The sequence below is a fragment of the Arachis hypogaea genome, chromosome 5, assembly GCF_003086295.3.
Source record: "Arachis hypogaea cultivar Tifrunner chromosome 5, arahy.Tifrunner.gnm2.J5K5, whole genome shotgun sequence".
Taxonomy (NCBI): domain Eukaryota; kingdom Viridiplantae; phylum Streptophyta; class Magnoliopsida; order Fabales; family Fabaceae; genus Arachis; species Arachis hypogaea.
In genome coordinates this window covers 5,528,909-5,549,991 of record NC_092040.1, presented here as the reverse complement: position 1 = coordinate 5,549,991, position 21,083 = coordinate 5,528,909, and the positions used below count along the sequence as shown (strand labels likewise).

The 21,083-nt window shown below is 32.5% G+C and overlaps 1 protein-coding gene across 2 annotated transcripts; it reads left to right on the top strand.

The window, feature by feature from the left end:
* Positions 1-236: 236 nt before the first annotated feature.
* On the top strand, positions 237-5,986 carry LOC112800402 (putative cytochrome c oxidase subunit 6b-like). 2 transcript variants are annotated; one of them, XM_025842659.3, is made up of 4 exons: positions 238-485; positions 648-724; positions 5,417-5,498; positions 5,790-5,986. In XM_025842659.3, exons 1-4 carry the CDS (start codon positions 315-317, stop codon positions 5,841-5,843), a joined length of 384 nt encoding a protein of 127 aa, XP_025698444.1. In that variant the 5' UTR covers positions 238-314; the 3' UTR covers positions 5,844-5,986. The 2 variants fall into 2 exon arrangements, with proteins under 2 accessions (XP_025698445.1, XP_025698444.1); XM_025842660.3 differs by lacking the exon at positions 5,417-5,498 and having other exon boundaries at positions 237-485.
* Positions 5,987-21,083: the final 15,097 nt, after the last annotated feature.

Below are 21,083 nucleotides of genomic sequence, written 5' to 3'. Positions count from 1 at the left end.
AATAATTATATCTCTAATATTTTCTAAACTTTTATTATACATATTATACAAATATTCCATGATATCTTTGTACTTTCTCTTTTTTTTTTTATACTATCTAGTATCTTTTTCCAAAGGAAGTGAGAAGGAGTAAAAAAAGAGACGTTGATGTGCTTCAGAACGGTGACAGCTGTTACGCCGAAAGCTAGGTGTCTTGCAGCGTGGCGTTACTATACTTACTCTATCAATGTTGAACGTATCGGTTTTATATAGTTTGTGACTAGAAAAAACAAAGAAAAACAAACGCAGTTGCAAACAACAATAAAGAATCGTTAATGTCGACGGCAGGAACACCGTTGGATCCGCATGATAAGATGAGGGCTAGGGACGTGAGCAAAGTGGCGCGTGGCGAGCAAGCTCCGAGGCCTCCTCATGAATTCGGCACCGTTTCTCCACCTCCTCCTCCTTCTTCCACGGATTATATCGATGCTAAGAAAAGCAACCAGGTAACTACATTTCAATGCGCTATATATATATATATATATATATATATATATATAATCTTACCTGCCTTATTACGATGAATTAGTTTTCATGGCAAGACTCATGAAAACCTGAGTTTCTATTAATTAACCTTGCCCACTGATTTTGATGCCCTAATGAAACAGGATGAAAATGGTGCCAAAGTAGCAACCACGGATTATCAAACGCGGCACTGTTACGTGAAGTACGTGGAATATCACAGGTAAGTGGAGATGATAATTATTATTTAAGAAAATTTCATTTTTTTTTAGAGATGATAAAAATGAATTTTTTTTCTTTATTTGTAAAATATATAATTTTTTATAATTTAAAAAAATTTCTCTTTAATTTATTTTATATTTTTGTATTGATTAATATTAATTTTATTTATTTAAAAAAATTATTTTTTATAAAAATATTTTTTAACAAAAAATTTATTTTTTATTAAATTTTGTTTATCATCACAATATTTTTAATAATTTTTTATTGATTAAATTATATTTTTATCAATATTTTTAAAAAATTAATAATTAAATTATTTTTTAAAATATTCTTCAATAATTTTTTAAATTATTAAATTATAATTTTATCAAAATTTTCATTCACAATTATTTTTATATTTTGTTATTAGTTTTTTGATATTAATATATATTATTTTAATATTAAATAAAAAAATTTACCACTATTAATGGATAACAATTAATATATATTGATATCAAAAAATAATTTAATCAAAATTATTTTATTTAATATTAAAATAATTATTATAATTATTAATAAAAATTTTGATAAAATTATAATTTAATAATTAAAAAATTATTGAAGGGTATTTTAAAAAAAAATTAATTATTTTGGAGACAATGCGATCGAATAAAGTATCGTATTGTCTCCAATGTTTAGGATTATGAAAAGTTACAAAGTTGTCCTTAACGTTTCAATTGTCCTATTTAAGTTTTTAACATTTTAAAATTGGGTTAATGTTGTCCTGTCGTTAGATCCGTTAATAAAATTGACGGCGGGACAAAATTTAGACAATTTTGAATGTTGGGGACTTAGACAGAACGAAAACGTTTGGAATAAAAATGATACATAAAAATAAATTTTAAATTTATCTTTTGATAATATCAATTTTTTACTGTTTTACTGTACATAGTATTCAATCATTCTTTAATCACATCTAACTAAATTACACTTAATCACATTATTTTCATCTTAAATAAATTTATTTTTTTTATAATTTTACACCTAAAAATTTTTAGTCATCATGAAATATTTATAGAATGATTAGTACATAAATTTGTAGAAAAAATTATATATACACAATAAAGTATAAATTGTACATTTTTTCTCTAATGTATTCAAAAATTTTTAATATTTAATTTAGTTAAATTTTATTTTTTATTTTATTTTTCAATAATATCAATTTTTATGGTAAATAATTATTCAATTATTTTTTTAATTTTATTCTTAATCATATTAATTTTTTTAAGTGAATTTATTTTTTATTAAGAATAAAATTAAAAAAAATTTAATAAAAAATAAATTAAATAATTATTTGTCGTAAACATTTGAAATCTCATATATTTTACATATACTATATAATTAAATAAGATAAAATTTAATTTATATAATATTTTATTAAATTTTAAATTTAGAATTTGATCAATATTTTATCAGTTGAATTAAATCTATCACTTTAATATTTTTCACTAACTATAAGAAGTATGTAAGTTATAACATTATAATACAATATAATAACCAAATCATAATAATTACACGATGTAATTTAATTAGTTGTTATTATTACCATAATTATTTTTTCAAGTTTATTAAAAATTAAAATTATTGAAATTATTTAATTTTAATCTTAATTAAAAATAAATTCACTTAAAAAAATAATGTGATTAAAAATAAAATTTAAACAATAATTAAATAATTTTTTATTGTAAAAATTTGATATTATTAAAAAATAAAATTAAAAATAAAGTTTAACTAAATTAAATATTAAATAATTTTGATACATTATTATTAGAGACAAAAAGTATTATATATATATATATATATATATATATATATATATATATTTATTGTAAGTTTATGTACTAATCATTCTACAAACATTTTATAATAATTAAATCATAAAAAAATTAGTTTATTTAAAATGAAAGTAATACGATTAGTTTATTTAAAATGAAAGTAATACGACTAAGTGTAATTTATTTAGATGTGTTTAAAAAATAATTGAATACTATGTACAGTAAAAAATTGATATTATTGAATGAGAAAATTAAAATTTATTTCTATATATCGTTTTTGTCTCCAATGTTTTAGTCTTATTTAAGTTCCTAACGTTTTAAAATTGTTTCAATTTTGTTTCGCCGTTAATTTTGAAAGGGACTTAAATAGGACGATTAAATAGGACGATTGAAACATTAAAGACAACTTTGGAACTTATTCCAAATATTGGAAACAAAAACGATACTTTACTCATTATTTTTTTTTAAATATTTTGGTAAAAATATAATTTAATCAATAAAAAAACAAAATTTAATAGAAAAAAAATTTACTAAAGAATATTTTTGTAAAAAAAAAATTTTTAATAGATAAAATTAATTTTTAGTTAACACAAAAAATTTTAAATAAATTAAAAAGAATTTTTTTAAAAATATATATATATATATTACAAATAAAAAAAATTAAAAAATATCATTTTAGTATCTTTTACAGGAGAAAAAATATATTTTTTCTCTATTATTATAAAGTATTTAGCTTTTTTTTTTTGGGGGGGGGGGGGTTAAAAACGAAGGGCGAAGGGGGAAGTAATTAAAAGTTTTCTTTCTTATTAATTCTCCTTTTCATTATGATTAAGTGATTTTATTTTTCTTCAAATTAACTAAAAGAGTAAATGGGTAATTGGACACAGAAAGATTTTTGTGCACACAATAAAATTAAAATTCCAATTTAAATATTAAAGATGTGTAACCACAGACAAAATTAATCTGTTGTTTTCGTTAAAGTTTTATTATATACGTGATGATTAAAATGAGTTAGCATTTTTTATCATTATCATTGTACAGGGTATCTTACGTGAAAAATAACAATTTTATTTATTTTGAAATCAACACATTATTATAATTAAAAAATAGACTATCATTTTTTTTAAAGATAGAGTATCATTTTTTTAGTAAAATTTCAAAAAATTATTTTTATCTATAATTTAATTATTAATTTTTAAAGTCACTAATTTCAACTCTCGTCTTCGTGTTTAAGTTCAACGTCAATTTCATAGTTATATCATCTGAATCCATCTCCTGACTCAAAACAACATTTTGTCTTTCAGAAAATAAATTTTACAATAAATTAGCATCCAAAATTGTTTTATCTCTGTATTTATTTTCGACTCATCTAATCAAATGAAATACTCGCATGTCAATTCAGTTTTTTTTTTTTTTTTCATTGAAGATGAACAGAACTAAGACATAAATAATATAAAAAAAACTTTCAATAAATACAGTTTAAAACCAAATTCCAAACGCATATCTTATACAAAGGTCGATTTTTAAGTGTTCATGATTTTAACAAAACCACCCGATTTTTTACTGTTAATGATTTTAACAATACCACCTCAATGTTATGGTAGTGTTTGTCATTATTGAAAGTTTTTTTTTTAATTCTGATGCAATTTCGAAGGTAAAACACATTAATGAACTATTTTAATTTTAAAATTATGCTAAGGTCTTATTTTGATTTTTGTTACAAGTATGTTTTAAATAATTTTATGTAAATCGAATCAATTGAATTCAATTTAGTATATATATATATATATATATATATATATATATATATATATATATATATATATATATATATATTGATTCTATTTACAATATATGCTATATTAATTAATTTGATTTATTATTGAACCGTACATATATAGTAAATTGAATCAATTTGATTCGATTTATCACTTATAATATATTAATGACATTTGTTTTAAAGTTAATATAGAATAAATAAATAAAAATATTCAATTTAGTTTCTAAAGTTATACTCGAATCTTAATTTAGTCCTTAAAGTTTTAATTGTCTCAATTGATGGAAACCACCTAGAGACTAACATGATTAAAATTTGAAAAGTTTAATGACTAAATTGAAGTAATTAAAATCTTAAAGAATTAAATTGAGGCTCGAATGTAACTTTAGGGACCAAACTAAATATTTTCTCAATAAATAATAAGTCGTAAAATCGAATCAATATGTACTATTTAGTATTGATTTGATTTACATATATATGTTGTATTAGTAGTAAATTCAATTACAACATATACATGTTTTACATTGAAAGAGTTTACATGAAATCATTTAAGACGTGCTTTTAAAAAAAATTAAAATAAAACATTGACGTAATTTTAAGACTAAAATAATTTTATATCCATCAATGTCATTTAAGCTATTTTGGCGGGAATACTCTTTTAATTGTTACATCTAGACATATTTTCAATTTCTCACCTAGTTGCTTCAGAAAAAAATTTGTAAAACTAGAGTTTAATTAATTTAGGGCTAAAAAATGGTACTATTTTTAATAATATTTTTATTTTAAAATAGATAAAATTATTATTTTTCACTTCAGATATCCTAAATAGTGATAAAAAGTGCTAATTCACCGTTTTAATGGCTACGTATTCATTAAATTTAATGAAACTAGTCCTTCTAATAATGATAAATTAGTTTTATTCATTATTAGTCATTTTTAGTGTGTATATTGAAATTTTGATATTATCGTATGTATTTTTGTAACTTCAAATATTTTTTTTATATATATTTGTGTTTATTTATTCCAACTAAAATAATTGTTTTGTAACCGAATTTTTTTTATAAATAATTGTATTTTTCTTTTTTATTTTTAACTTAATCAGATGCATTAAGCAAAAGGGCGAAAAGACATTTGAATGCAATAAACTTGGCAATTCTCTTAGCTCCTCATGCCCAACTGAATTGGTGAGCCACAAATTACAATGGTGCAAACTTAGGTGCAATCGATTTCACGTGAAATTGATAGTTAAGACTTCACGTCAAATCATCTAACGATTATTAGTTGTGAACTTCACGTAAAGTCGACTGTAATTGAGTTTTCACCGATTTTCATTCAAGTTTTTCTTCAAGTCTTTTAATTTTTCCTCTTTTACAAATCGCATAAGGGAATTTGTAACGAATTTAAACACAATGTCATATAAATTTTTATTTTTAGTCCTTTTTCTGTTTTTTATTTATTTATTTGTTTATTTACAGATTGCAGAATGGGATAAGGAGAGAAGAGAAGGACAGTTTCCTGATGCGTTATAGGCTTGATTGTATCATCTTTTATTTTGAAAAAAATTGGTAAGAATAACACGTGTGAAATTAGACTTTGTATACCTTCTTAAAAAAAGATTGTCAGAACAATTTCTTTTATGTAACCAACAAAAGGCGTAGCTAACTTTAGTCAATTTCTTTTAGGATGCATTCTAAGGTCTGAGAGAAAAAATATATTCATAATATATAAAAAAAAATTAAATTATATGAAAAAAATTAAATTACATCGTGAATTTTTTTTTTTTGTAATTAGATGTTAATAAATAATGTGATAATCGGTATGTTTTCTCCTTGATACAAACTTTCATATATACATTCTAATCACAGCAAATTTTTTTCTAATATATACATTCTAATCACAGCAAATTTTTTTCTAATATAACCGTTTGATTTGTTATCCTAATTTATTCTTACAAAAAATATATATGACAGATTGTTATATACGTAAATAATCAAACCTTCTAATTGACATTTTTATATATAACTTATGTTGACCGTTGTTACTCCTCTCAAGTTGGTGCCTGTAAATTTTGAATGTCCAATTTGACTAAGAGTTTTTTAAACTATTTCGTCCCAAGAGCCTTGGTGAAAATATCAGTTAGTTGGAGATGAGTAGGAACGTAAGAAGGTAATAGTCAATTGTGTATGATTTCATAAAATGATAGTCGACTTTAATGTGCTTGGTATGTTCGTGGAAGACTGGATTTTTAGCAATGTGAAACACCACTTGACTGTCGCAGTGCAAGCGAATGAGAGCAGGATGCGACACGTGCAGCGAGGACAATATATTCTTTATCCATATTAATTTCTTAGTTGTCTTGGCCATTGAGCAGTACTCCACGAGATAGGGGTGGTACCGAATTGAATGAACCATCCTGTAAGAGATCGGCGCGTTAGCGAACAGCCAGCCCAATCAGAATCACACCAGCCATAGAGTTGCAAATCATTTTCTTTAGGTAGAAGTATGTCCTGCCCCGAATGTCCCTTCAGATACCGAACAACCCGTAAAGCGGCGTGCCAATATTCAGTACGTGGGTTCTGCATAAACTGGGACAAAACATGAACATTATAGGCGAGGTCAGGTCTGGTGAAGCACAAATATATGAGTCTTCCAACGAGGCGGCGATACATGCTAGGATCAGAGATAACAGGGCCAGCAGCGGATGCCAACCGGTGATTTTCCTCACACGGAGTAGCTGCGGGCTTAGCAGTCAGCAAACCTGCTTCAGTGATGATGTCCAAGGCGTATTTTCGCTGGCACAGAAAAATTCCCTTGGAAGATTGGACAACTTCAACCGCCAAAAAATATTTCTTCAACTTCAACCGCCAAAAAATATTTCAGGCGCCCTAAGTCTTTCATGTGAAAGCACTTGTGCAAGTACTGTTTGAATTTGTTAATTGCATCACCATTATTTCCTGCAATCATAATGTCATCAACATACACCAAAACAACTAGGTGGACATCATTTTTACAGAGACTAAACAAGGTTGGTCTTTTTGTGACTGTTGGAATCCAAATCGAGTAAAGGCAGAGGATAATTTTGCAAACCAACAACGTGGAGCTTGTCGCAAGCCATAGATGGATTTTTGAAGTTTACACACTAAGCTTGGCTAAGACACTTGGAACCCGGGTGGGAGCTTCATGTACACATCTTCATCAAGGTCGCCATGCAGAAAGGCATTATGGACATCTATTTGGTGAAGTTTCCAATCCCGGGTTGCTGCAACGGCAAGAGTTGTTCGAATGATCACCATCTTTGCTACCAAAGAGAACGTTTCTTTGTAATCTAGTCTTTCCACTTGTTGGTTTCCTAAGATGACTAACCGTGCTTTGAATCGCTCGACTGACCCATCAGAATTGAATTTAATTCGATAAACCCACTTACAACCATAAGTTTTATTTCCTGGAGGAAGAGATGTGAGCTTTCACGTGTTGTTAACTTCCAATGCTTGAATTTCTTTGGACATGGCATCTCGCCATCGCGAATCTGTGAGAGCTTAGGAGAAGGACCGAGGTTTTTGCTCGGCTTGTAATGAAGCAAGAAAAATGCGGTGTTGGCCAGAGAAATTGTTACAATTCACAAAGTTTTGTATATGATAGGACACACCTGAGGAAATTGATGAAGTCGGATTCTGGATTGAGGGGCTCTTTTGGACAGTGGCGGTGGTGACAAAGTTGCGCACCTTGATGGAGGACATTTTCACATAGTGTCCACGGTTAAGGGGGCTTCGGTTGCGGCTGGTAGCAAATCGGATATTGACACTGTTTCCTCGGCGCTGATTTTGGAGGGATGACGACGTCCGGAGCTCATGTTCCCCTGTCTTGGATGTAAGGAGCAGTGGGTGAATGTTCTAGAGTCTCATTTTGATTTGGAGGAATGGGCTCAACTGTGGGAGAAGTGAAAATTGACCTAATTGGAGTGTCCTCTTAAAAAACATGCTCCAGCATTGGGGGCTCAATTTGGTCAAATCGTGAGTTTGCTCTTTGGGCTTCACGAAAGGGAAACATACTTTCAATGAAATAGACATCACGAGAGACAAGAAAAACTTTCTTTTCCAAATCAAACAGCTTCCATCCTTTTTGCCCAAATGGATACCTGACAAACACACATTTCCTACTTCGACTGTCAAATTTGTCATTTTTCCTACTTTGGTTATGAGCATAACACAAAGAACCAAAAATTCACAGGTGTTCATAACTGGGAACTCTTCCATGAATAATTTCATATGGGAATTTTCCTTTCAACACTAAAGATGGTGTGAGATTGATTAGTTGTCCGGCAGCTAAAACGCATTCTCCCCAAAACTCAATAGGGAGATTACCTTGGAATCGCAAGGGCCGGGCGACATTTAGAATATGCCTGTGCTTGCGCTCTACTCTTCCATTTTGTTATGGAGTTTCGACACACAAAGTTTGATGAATCACTCTGATGAGCGGATAATTTATACGCTTTTTGGCATTGTTTTTAGTATGTTTTTATTATATTTTTATTAGTTTTTATTTAAAATTAACTTTTCTGGACTTTACTATGAGTTTGTGTGTTTTTCTATGATTTCAGGTATTTTCTGGCTGAAATTGAGGGACCTGAGCAAAAATCTGATTCAGAGGCTGAAAAGGGCTGCAGATGCTGTTGGATTCTGACCTCCCTGCACTCTAAGTGGATTTTCTGGAGTTACAGAAGCCCAATTGGCGCACTCTCAATTGGGTTGGAAAATAGACATCCAGGGCTTTCCAGCAATATATAATAGTCCATACTTTTCCTGAGATTTGATGGCCCAAAAAGGCGCTCCAAGTCAGCTTCAGAATTCCCGGCGTTAAACGCCGGAACTGGCACAAAAGTGAGAGTTAAACGCCCAAACTGGCACAAAAGCTGGCGTTTAACTCCAAGAAAAGTCTCTACACATGGAAGCTTCAATGCTCAGCCCAAGCACACACCAAGTGGGCCCGGAATTGGATTTTTATGTCATTTACTCATTTTTGTAAATCCTAGGCTACTAGTTCTCTATAAATAGGACCTTTTGCTATTGTATTTGGAGGAATCTTTCAATCTTCAGATCATCTTTTGATCATGTTTTTATGATTGAACCCTCTTTGGGAGGCTGGCCATTCGGCCATGCCTAGACCTTGTTCTTATGTATTTTCAACGGTAGAGTTTCTACACACCATAGATTAAGGTGTGGAGCTCTGCTGTACCTCGAGTATTAATGCAATTACTATTGTTCTTCTATTCAATTCAGCTTATTCTTGTTCTAAGATATCACTTGTTCCTCAACTTGATGAATGTGATGATCTGTGACACTCATCATTCTCACCTATGAACGTGTGCCTGACAACCACCTCCATTCTACCTTAGATTGAGTGGATATCTCTTGGATTCCTTAATTAGAATCTTCGTGGTATAAGCTAAAATCCATTGGCGGCCATTCTTGAGAATCTGGAAGGTCTAAACCTTGTCTGTGGTATTCTGAGTAGGATTCAGAGATTGAATGACTGTGATGAGCTTCAAACTCGCGATTATGGGGCGTTAGTGACAGACACAAAAGAATCACTGGATTCTATTCCGACATGATCGAGAACCGACAGATGAATAGCCGTACTGTGACAGAGCGCGTTGAACATTTTCACTGAGAGGACGGGACTGTAGCCATTGACAACGGTGATGCCCAACATACAGCTTGCCATGGAAAGGAGTAAGAAGGATTGAATGAAGACAGTAGGAAAGCAGAGAGACGGAAGGGACAAAGCATCTCCATACGCTTATCTGAAATTCTCACCAATGAATTACATAAGTATCTCTATCTTTATTTTATGTTTTATTTATCTTTTAATCATTAATCCTCCATAACCATTTGAATCCGCCTGACTGTGATTTACAAGATGACCATAGCTTGCTTCATACCAACAATCTCCGTGGGATCGACCCTTACTCGCGTAAGGTTTATTACTTGGACGACCCAGTGCACTTGCTGGTTAGTTGTGCGAAGTTGTGATAAAGAGTTGAGATTGCAATTGAGCATACCATGTTGATGGCGCCATTGATGATCACAATTTCGTGCACCACACTCCTTGTTGCATAAAGTACTGCTTTAAACACATGAACTCTGTTCCATTATCGGATCGCACCATTTTGACGCATTTATTGTATTATTTTTCAACCAAAACAAAGAAATTTTTCAATGTAATAGACACTTCCGTCTTTTCTTTTAACAAATATATCCAAACAGTCCGTGAGCAATCATCCACAATGGTTAAGAAATATGAGGCTCCAGATGACGACGGAGTTTTATAAGGCCCCCACAAGTCACAATGAATCAAATAAAAAAGACTCAAAGCATGACTATCACTTAATGAAAACTTATCTCTTGGTTGTTTGGATTTTTCACAAATTTCACAAATTTTATTCACCTCTTCGCTAGTACATTTGTCACTCATATTGGGGATCATTTGCACAATTTTAAATGATGGATGTCTCAATCTCTTATGCCACATAGTCAATTTATTTTCAGCTTTGACATGACTTGCTTGAGCCTTGTGCACACCACGAGACCAATAAAGCCCATCCTTCTATTCACCTACTCCAATCATCTTCCTCGAAGTGCGTCTTATGCTATACAAAATTTTGTGAATTGTAACAATTTCTCTGACCAACACCGCATTTTTCTTGCTTCATTACAAGCTGAGCAAGAACCTCGGTCCTTCTCCCAAGCTGTCACAGATTCACGATGGCGAGATGCCATGTCCAAAGAAATTCAAGCACTGAAAGTTAACACGTGGAAGCTCACATCTCTTCCTCCAGGAAAGAAAGCTTATGGTTGTGAATGGGTTTATCAAATTAAATACAATTCTGATGGGTCAGTCGAGCGATTCAAAGCACGATTGGTCATCTTAGGAAATCAACAAATGGAAGGACTAGATTACAATAAAACATTCTCTCCGGTGGCAAAGATGGTGACCATAGGCCATATGAGGATCTACACCATTCAAATTTTTCTGTGTTGATTAGTTTTGTCATGGCATCTGCTAGGTTATCTTTGGTGTGAATCTTCTGCATATCAACACTTTCTTCTTCTACTACTTCCCGAACAAAGTGATATTGTATTCCAATGTGTTTTGTTCTTGAATGAAAGGCAGGATTTCCTACAATATGCAAGGCATTTTGACTATCACAATACACATAAATCTTCTGTTGTTTGTGCCTGAGTTCTTCTATCAACCTTTGGATCCAAATAGCTTCCTTGCATGCTTGTGTAGCTGCCATATATTCAACTTCTGTAGTAGATAAAGCTACAACAGTTTGTAATTTATATAGCCAGCTCACAGCTCCTCCTGCAAGCATGAACACATATCCTGTAGTAGATTTTCGTTTATCAAGATCACCTGCAAAATCTTAGTCGTCATATCCATTGACAATGAATTCCGATCCTCCAAAACATAATTCAACATTCGAGGTCCCTTTGATGTATCTCAAGATCCTCTTAACAATATTCCAATGCTCTTTACCCGGATCTGCCATAAATCGACTTATCGCCGCAACTGCTTGAGCAATATCTGGCCTTGTACAGATCATGGCATACATAAGGCTTCCCACTGCTGATGCATACGGTACTCGAGACATTTCCATCCTCTCTGCTTCACTACTAGGGCACATACTTGAGGATAATTAAAAATTAATAGGAAGTGGGGTTGAAATTGGCTTGCATTCTTGCATGTTGAAGCGTTGCAAGATCTTCTTCAAATAATTCTTTTGCGATAGCCAAATCTTCCTATCCTTTTTGTCTCGGTGAATTTGCATCCCTAAAATCTTATTTGCTGGTCCCAAGTCTTTCATATCAAACTTCCTAGCCAACTATGCCTTCAATTCTTGGATTTTATCTTTGTTGGGACCTACCACCAACATGTAATTGGTGCGGAATTTACAACTACAAACTAACCGGTAAGTGCACCGGGTCATACCAAGTAGTACCTCAAGTGAATGAGGGTCGATCCCACGAGGATTGATGGACTAAGCAACAATGGTTAAGTGATTTATTTAGTTAGACAAACAGAAAATGGTGTTTGAGAGTTCAAAAAGTATTAAATAGTAAACTCAGAATATCAGAAGACAGACAGTAGATAAGTTGAGAATAATATAAGGAAAAACTGTTAAGACTTCAGAGTTATCTATTTTCCTGATTGACTTTTCTTATTAACTATTTTAATCATGCAAGATTTAATTCATGGCAAACCATATGTGACTAAACCCTGATTCCTTAGACCTTTTTAGTCTCCTCTAACTCTCATCAACCGCCAATTCCTTGGTCAATTAATTCCAATTAGAGGGTGAAGTTCAATTCTAGTTATATGCCACAGAAATCCTAATTACCCAAATATAAGAGGATTATATGTCACGTATCCCGTTAAATACAGATAATTAGAAATTTAGGAGAATATTTTTTCAAGCTGTTGTTCAAGTAAAGAGCTTTCTCAAATTATACAAGAACTCAATTAGAAAGAGGGTCATACTTCCGTTCCACCCGATTTTATAAAATAAAGAACGAAAACAATTCTTGAATTATATGAATCAGTACATGGATTAAAATAGAAAAACAATAGAATCAATTCATACAATAGACAGAGCTCCTAACCTTAAACTGTAAATTTTGGAATGAGCTAGTAGAGAAGAGAAGTTTCTTTTCCCTTTTATATCTAATCCTAATTAATTTAAAATCTATTTTTTAAAACTAAAATAATATCTTTTCCTATTTTAAAATAAAATAAAGTTTAAATCAGAATTAATTAAATCTTCGAACACTCCTAATTCGGACGTTGGGACCACCAATCATGAGCCTTACTTGGTGAACTTCTGCGCTTAACTTGAGTTGTTGTTGTGCATTGCGCGTGCTTGTTAGTGTCTTGCGCCTAACTTGAGAAATCTCAAGTTAGGCACAGCCTAGTCAGTGCTCTAGGGAGTGTTATTTGTGAAACTGGCGCCTAACTTGCAAACTTGGGCGCCTAACTTGAGTTGTGGCCCTTTGCTTTGTGCGTGCTTAAATTTGTTTTGCACCTAACTTGAGAAATCTCAGGTTAGGCGCAGTCTTGGCAGTGTAGCTGGAGAAGAAGTGTGCACTATTATATATCGTTAGAAAGCTCTGAAAGTTAGCTTTTCAATGCCACTAGAATCACGTCCATTGGACCTCTGTAATTCAAGTTATTCAGGTTTGAGTGCAAAGAGGTCAGGGTTGACAACATCATTCGCCTTCTTTTCTTTTTCTGCATAAACTCCATCAAATCCATCCGAATGCTTCCTAAAATAAATAGAATTGCACACAACTCAAAGTAGCATCCATAGTGACTAAAAGATAATTAATTATTTATTAAACTCAACAAATTAAATGCAAATTTACTAGGAAAAGATAGGAAAGATGCTCATGCATCAGTCATCCACATACAACAGCAAAATGATGAAATCATTATCACCAGATCTATTGTAATAGGTACAATGATCTGAACTAATTCTGTTGTATCCAAGGCTAATAATGAAAGAATCAAATCTCTTGTACCAATACCTTGGTGCCTGCTTTAGACCGTACAGAGATTTAGTTAACCTGCAAACCAAGTTTTCTTTTCCTTATTCTTCAAAACCTTCTGGTTGGAGCATATATATCTCTTCTTCAAGTTCTCCATGAAGAAAAGCAGTCTTTAAATCTAATTGCTCTAGATGTAAATCAAATACAGCACACATAGCCAAAACTACTCTAATAGTCGTTAGTCCCGCCACTAGAGAAAATATTTCATTGAAGTCAACATCTTCTTTCTGAGCATATCCCTTGACAACCAATCTTGCACGATATCGTTCCACCTGATCATTACTATCTCGTTTGATCTTGTAAACCCATTTGTTACCAATGGCTTTCTGACGTGCTGGAAGTTCAACAAGTTTCCAGTTATGGTTCCTATGTAATGCCTCAATTTCTTCTTGCATTGCTGTCATCCACATAGAAGCGTCTGGATTGCGCATAGCCTCCAAAAAAGTTGTTGGCTCTCCATCTTCTGTCAAAAGACAATATGCATCATGGTTTGTTAAAACATAATTTGAGTGCCATGATGGTGTTCTTCTTTGTCGAGTGGATTGACGAACTTCTATGTCATTGGCCTCTGCTTCTTGTTCTTCGTGCTGTGGTTCTACTTCAAAAAGATCATCTTCTTTGAATTTTTCATCTATTTGAACAGTGGTTATCTCTTTAACAGTGCTATCATTTTCTTGTTTCTTTTGCAATTCATCTTCTGCAAATATTACATCTCTACTGACAACTACCTTGCGAGCAGTGGGATCCCACAGGCAATACCCCTTAATTCCGTCAGCATAATCGAAGAATATACATTTTCTAGACTTTGGGTCCAGCTTTGTTTTTTCCTGGAATTGTACATCACGTACACAGGACAACCAAATATATGTAAAGAAGAATAATTAGGTGGCTTACCTTTCCACATCTCCATTGGTGTCTTCAACCCAATTGCAGTTGATGGTGACCGATTTATCACATAACAAGCGGTTTTAACAGCTTCTTCCCAAAAAGACTTAGCTAAACTTGCAGTTTGCAATATAGCTCATGCTCTTTCTAGGAGAGTCCTATTCATTCGCTCTGCTACACCATTTTGCTGAGGCGTATATGCAACTGTGAATTGCCGTTGAATACCTGCTTGCTTGCAAAATGTTAGAAAATCACCATCGACATATTCTCCATTATCTGTCCTTAAACACTTGATCTTCTTTCCAGATTCAAGTTCTAACTTTGCTTTGAACTCTTTGAACATCGCAAACACGTCTGACTTCTTCTTGATCGGGTACACTCATAGCCTCTTAGAGTAATCATCAATAAATGATACAAGATATTTACTCCTCCTAGGGACATCTCTGGCGATTTCCACACATCAGAATGAATCAACTCCAATATATGCTTGCTCCGAGAAGTTGATCTACCAAACGTCAATCTATGTTGTTTGCTTGTAACGCAGTGCTTACAAAACGGTAAGTTTACCGATTTGAGCTTGGGAATGAGATTACGTTCTACAAGAATCTTCAAGCCTCGTTCTGACATGTGGTCTAGTTTGCAATGACATATCATTGTCATTTCTTCTTGACTTGTTGAAGCAACTGATGCCTCTGCCTCTTGCAAAGTATCTCCCACAAGCATATATAGATTTGCTGCAATTTTTTCTGCTTTTATTACCGCAAGAGTGTGAAAATTAGTAAAGCTAATTTTAGAAAATAAATAAATAAATAAAAACTAAATAAAATGAAAGGTAATAAACAATCCTAGTTTATAACCATAGGATTTTAATGGTTGAAAAAGAGAAGAATTATATACCTCTAATTGACGGATGGTTCATATTAAAGAGACTCACCTATAAATTGAGGTTTTCTTTAATTCATTTCAATCAAGTCATCCAGATAGAATAATATAATATTTCTTTGAGTAGTTTTCTTCTATATGTAGAGAGAAGTGTGTTCTCTTTTTGTCAAGAGAGAGTGTTATTGTGGTCTCCTTGTGATAGAGAGAAGTTGTAATTCTCAAAGAAAGTTATTCAATTGTTTCCATATTTTATACAAATTTCTAATTTTTCATATCTATATTTTGCTGTGTCATTTGTCTGGTACCTAACAGTGGTATCAAAGCCAAAGGTTGCTGATTAATATATTTTTTTTTTCGCTACGAGTTACCCTCTAAAAAAATGGCCGCAAAGTATGAAATTCCAAAATTTAGTGGGAGTAATTTTTCCATATGAAAATTGAAGATAAAAGCCATTATGAGAAAAGACAATTGCGTGACAGCAATTGAAGGTAGACCCACTGGAATTACAAATGAAAAATGGAAGGAGATGGACAACAATGTTGTTGCAAACTTACACTTGGCACTAGCTGACTCAGTTTTATCAAGTGTAGCAGAGAAAAAGACAACAAACGAAATTTAGGATGCTCTCACCAAATTATATGAAGTCAAGTCACTTCACAACAAGATATTCTTGAAAAGAAGACTTTATACTCTTCAAATGAGTGAGTCCACGTCGGCAACGGATCACCTCAACAATCTAAATACACTATTTCCCCACCTCTCATCGTTGGAATATACCATAGCGGAAAACGAACGTACAGAGCTCTTACTTCAAAGTCTACCAGATTCATATGATCAGCTTATCATTAACTTAACTAATAATGTTTTGACTGATTATGTTTCTTTTGATGACATGGCTGTTGCGGTTCTTGAAGAAGAATCTAGGCGCAAGAATAAGGAAGATAGATTAGAGAGCTCAAAACAAGCAGATGCTTTGTTGATGACAAGAGGGAGATCAATGAAGCGTGGTTCCAGTGGGAGTCAAAGTAGACCAAAGTCATAAAGTAAGAAGCAGGTCAAATGCTACAATTGTGGTAAGAGAAGGCATTTCAAAAAAGATTGTTGGAATAAGAAGAGTATAGAGAAGGTTCCAGAAGGATTAATTTCTCAAGGATGTGTTGCGAGCACCTCTGATAATGGAAAAATCCTGTATGGCGAAGCAACAATTGGTTCTAAAGGCAGCAAACAGCTCACTGATGTTTGGATTGTTGATTCAGGAGCAACATGGCACATGACTCCTCATCGTGATTGATTTTGTACATATGAACCTGTCTTGGAAGGATCGGTGTTTATGAAAAATGATCATGCCTTAGAAATTGTTGGAATGGGTACTGTCAAAATAAAAATGTTTGATGGTTCTATTCGTTCACTTAAAGGGGTAAAACACGTGAAATGCTTGAAGAAGAATTTGTTGTCGATTGGGCAATTGGATGAACTTGGCTGCAAGATCCATATTGAAGGTGGGATCTTGAAAGTTGTAAAGGAGCTCTTGTGGTAATAAAAACAGAAAAGATTATAGCAAATTTATACATGCTTGTGGGAGATACTTTACAAGAGGCAGAGGCATCAGTTGCTTCAACAAGACAAAAAAAATGACGATGATATGACATTACAAACTAGGCCATATGTCAGAACGAGACTTGAAGATTTTTATAAAGATTTGAACTAAATAATGGTAATCGGTCTGTTTTCTCTTTGATACAAACTTTCATATATATATATATCAACAAATCACAACAAATCTTTTCCTAATATAACCGCTTGATTTGTTATCCTAATTTATTCCTACCAAAAATATATATGACAGATTGTTATATACATAAATAACCAAACCTTCTAATTGACATTTTTATATATAACTTATGTTGACCGTTGTTAAATATTTTTTTCTTTGAAGGAACATTTGTATCTAATTTCTAATATATTTTTACTAAGAGATAAAAAAACATTTATAATATATAAAAAATTTAAATTATATAAAAAAATATTTAAATTACATTAAAAAATTCAAAAGGTTGCGGTTTTTTTTGTAATTGGATATTTTTATGTATTTTAAATTTCAATTTATTTTTTACTAAGGGACAAAAAGATCTATAATATTAAAAAATATCTGAAGTAGATACTAAATCGGTATCCGAAAGATTCTGACGCTGATCAAATGGTATTTGACTTTTACTATTGACAAAATAGTTCCTAAAAAATTAAAAAATTTGACAAGCGTATCTCCGAACTCGCTGGAGCAAATTTTTGGCAAACACAATGCTGACGTGGCTATCGTATTCTAGTAAGAGTGGCAAAGCGGGTCGGCCCGTCCCAACCCGTCCCGTCCCGTCTAGGCCCATCCAATAAATGGGGTGGACCGGCCCGCCCCGCCAATTAAGATGGGTTCAAAATGCTAGCCTGTCCCACTTTATGGCGAATTGGCGGGTCGGCGGGTTAACCCGCTTGACTTTTTTTGTTTAAATAAAATTCATTAAAAATAATTAAAAGATAATAATTAAAAAATTAAAGACAAATAAAAAATAGTCAAATTATAATATAATATTTTTATTATTTTTTTAATTTTTAACTTCAATAAAATTATTGAAAATAATATTTATCAATAAAACCATCTTTATTTTAAAAAACAAGTCACATAATTTGAACAAATATACGAAATTGTAAAATAAAATAAATAAAATTAATAACTAAAAGAAGAATAAAAACAAAAACAAAAAAAGTGTTTGAAAATTCTATAATTATTAATATTATAATAGCAATCACTCTTTTATTTAATAAAAAATAAAAAATAAAAATTTTCGCCCCGACGGACTGGCCTGTCCTGCCCCGCCAAAACCCGCCAATTTGACGGTGCGGGTTGGCGGGCTCCAAATCCTAACTCGACCCGCCTTTTTTTAGCGGGTTTAGCGGGTCGGTCCAATGGATTCAACCTGTTTTGCCACCTCTATATTCTAGTGACCTGACAAACCATCCCTCAAACCCTAATTTCTTCTTCCCAACGCAAACTCCTCCCCCATCTCCCTTCCTATCACATCCCTCTTCCTCCCCATCGCAGCCTCCCTCCTTCTCCCTCCCATCACAGCCCCATCTCCAACGCACACTCCCCCCTCCCTCAACACCACAACTCGCATAAATAATCACCTCAACAGCAACAACAACCCCAACACACACTTTCCTCTCTCTCCCAATCGCAGTAACAACTTCAACAACAACAGCAACCTCAACTGCAAGAACACCATCAAGGACTACCGTCATCACCATCGGAGCTACAACAAGGCCTGGAATAGCCGCATCTCCTCAGCTTCCCAACTTTTCTCTCTTTCTCTCTTTATATTTATATATGCATGTTACGTGTTTGTGTAAATGTGTGTATGTGTGTGTGTGAATGGATATTGTTATTATTATTGTTATGGTCCTTCGTGAAGAGAAAGAAGGAAAGAGAAAAAAGAGAGAAGGAGGAACAAGCAAGGTTAGGTTCTAAATGTGCAGGTTCTTCTGTTAGTTCTATTTGGAATTTCGATGATGTTGTTTCTACTGTTATTGCTGCTTTTACTACTACAATTAGGGAGGCAGAAGTAAAGGAGAGTGTGTGTTGGGGAAGAAGCTGCGATGGGGAGGGAGTGTGCATTAGGTAGGGTAACGGCTGCGATGGAGAGAAGGAGGGGGAGTGTGCGTTAGGAAGGGAGAGGGCAGCGATGGGTAGGGGGAGGGCTGCGATGGGGAGGGAGATGGAGGGGGAGTCTGCGTTGGGAGGAAGGGATTAGGGTTTGGGAAACGGTTTGCCAGGTCACCAGAATGCGGTGGCCATGTCAGCATTATGCTTGCTCGAGCTTTGCTCCGGCGAGTTCGGAGACACGCTTGTCAAATTTTAAACTCTTTTATGGACTATTTTGTCAATAACAAAAGTCAAGTACCATTTTATCACCGCCAGAATCTTTCGAGTACTGATTTGGTATTTACTTAAAAAATATCTAAATCATTTGAAAAAATATCTAAATTACATGAAAAAAACATTCAAATTACATAAAAAATGAGAGTGCGGCGAAAGGGAAGACGGCGACGCGATGGAGAAGTGATTAGCAACGGTGCCACGATAGGAAGCATGAGATAGATGAAGGAGTGCGACACGACATGGTGAACGGCGACGCACGATGATCACGGCGTTACGACACGTCGAACGACGATGTAGCAATAGCAGCTTTAGGGGAGAGCGATTGCGTCACTCACGCAAAAACTCATTGTAGCGATGATGTGAGGACGTGAAGGAACGCATGCAGAACTCGTGCGAGAAGCCCCTTCAGCGACAACCGCATGGTGCACTGCGGTGCAAGAGATGCAACGGCAGCAAAATTTCTGTGTGATAGAATGTTGACGTGATGAAAGAGTTCCTGTCCACACAGCGATTACTGGATTTAAAGGAGGTTACATTGCCTAATCTTAATTATTCAAAATCTGATTAATCTTAATTATTTAAAACTTAATTTAAAAAAAAATAAAATTAACTTTTAAATAAATTGTTTAAGTTGGCTGAGTGTGTTGATCCCCAATATTTTCTCTTGTCAAATTACATATATATCTATCTCTTATTTAACATTGAGAAAAAAAAAGTATGTGCTATATTTTTTTTTACTTTTAAAATAAAATGGGACATACCATTATTATTATATCATTAAGCTATATATTTTTTGTTTAACATTTTGATTTAATTTTTTAATTTAATTTTATGGTAAAACTGTCTTACAGATGATACTATTATTCAAAAGTAATTTACATCCTTACAAGATAAGAAGTTGTATTCTAAAAAATTGTAGAGACGAAATGCGAGTCATAAAGTAGTTACAGAATTTTTTTGAGGTTTTAATATAGATATTAAAATTTTTTATCTAAAAACTAAAATTTTAGTTATAATCTCTAGTTAATAAATATAATTCTGAATCTTAACCATGCTACTTAATTGTCTGAGATTTGAGCCTTCATGTTTGATCTTCATTATTCCAACTTTTAACGAGCAAATTTATTTGATCATTGTCCATGTTTACTTAGATTGTATGGTAAAAAACGTAATTAAATCAGTTGAAAAAGAAAATATTAGGTTTAATCGTCCATAGTAAATATTTCAATTTACACGTAAATATGCAGTAAATCGACTCACACTCATTCGATTTACATACAAATTCCTATATATAGAATTTGAATTATACTGCACTAAACAAAATTGTTGAATTTTTTTTTTAAATAATAATATTACTAGTTATGTGTTAAAAAAATTAATTGAAATACATTATGCTAAGCTATTATTTTAAAAATTATATCATATTTCTTTACAAAGAATTAACCTTATGATATTAATTAACACAA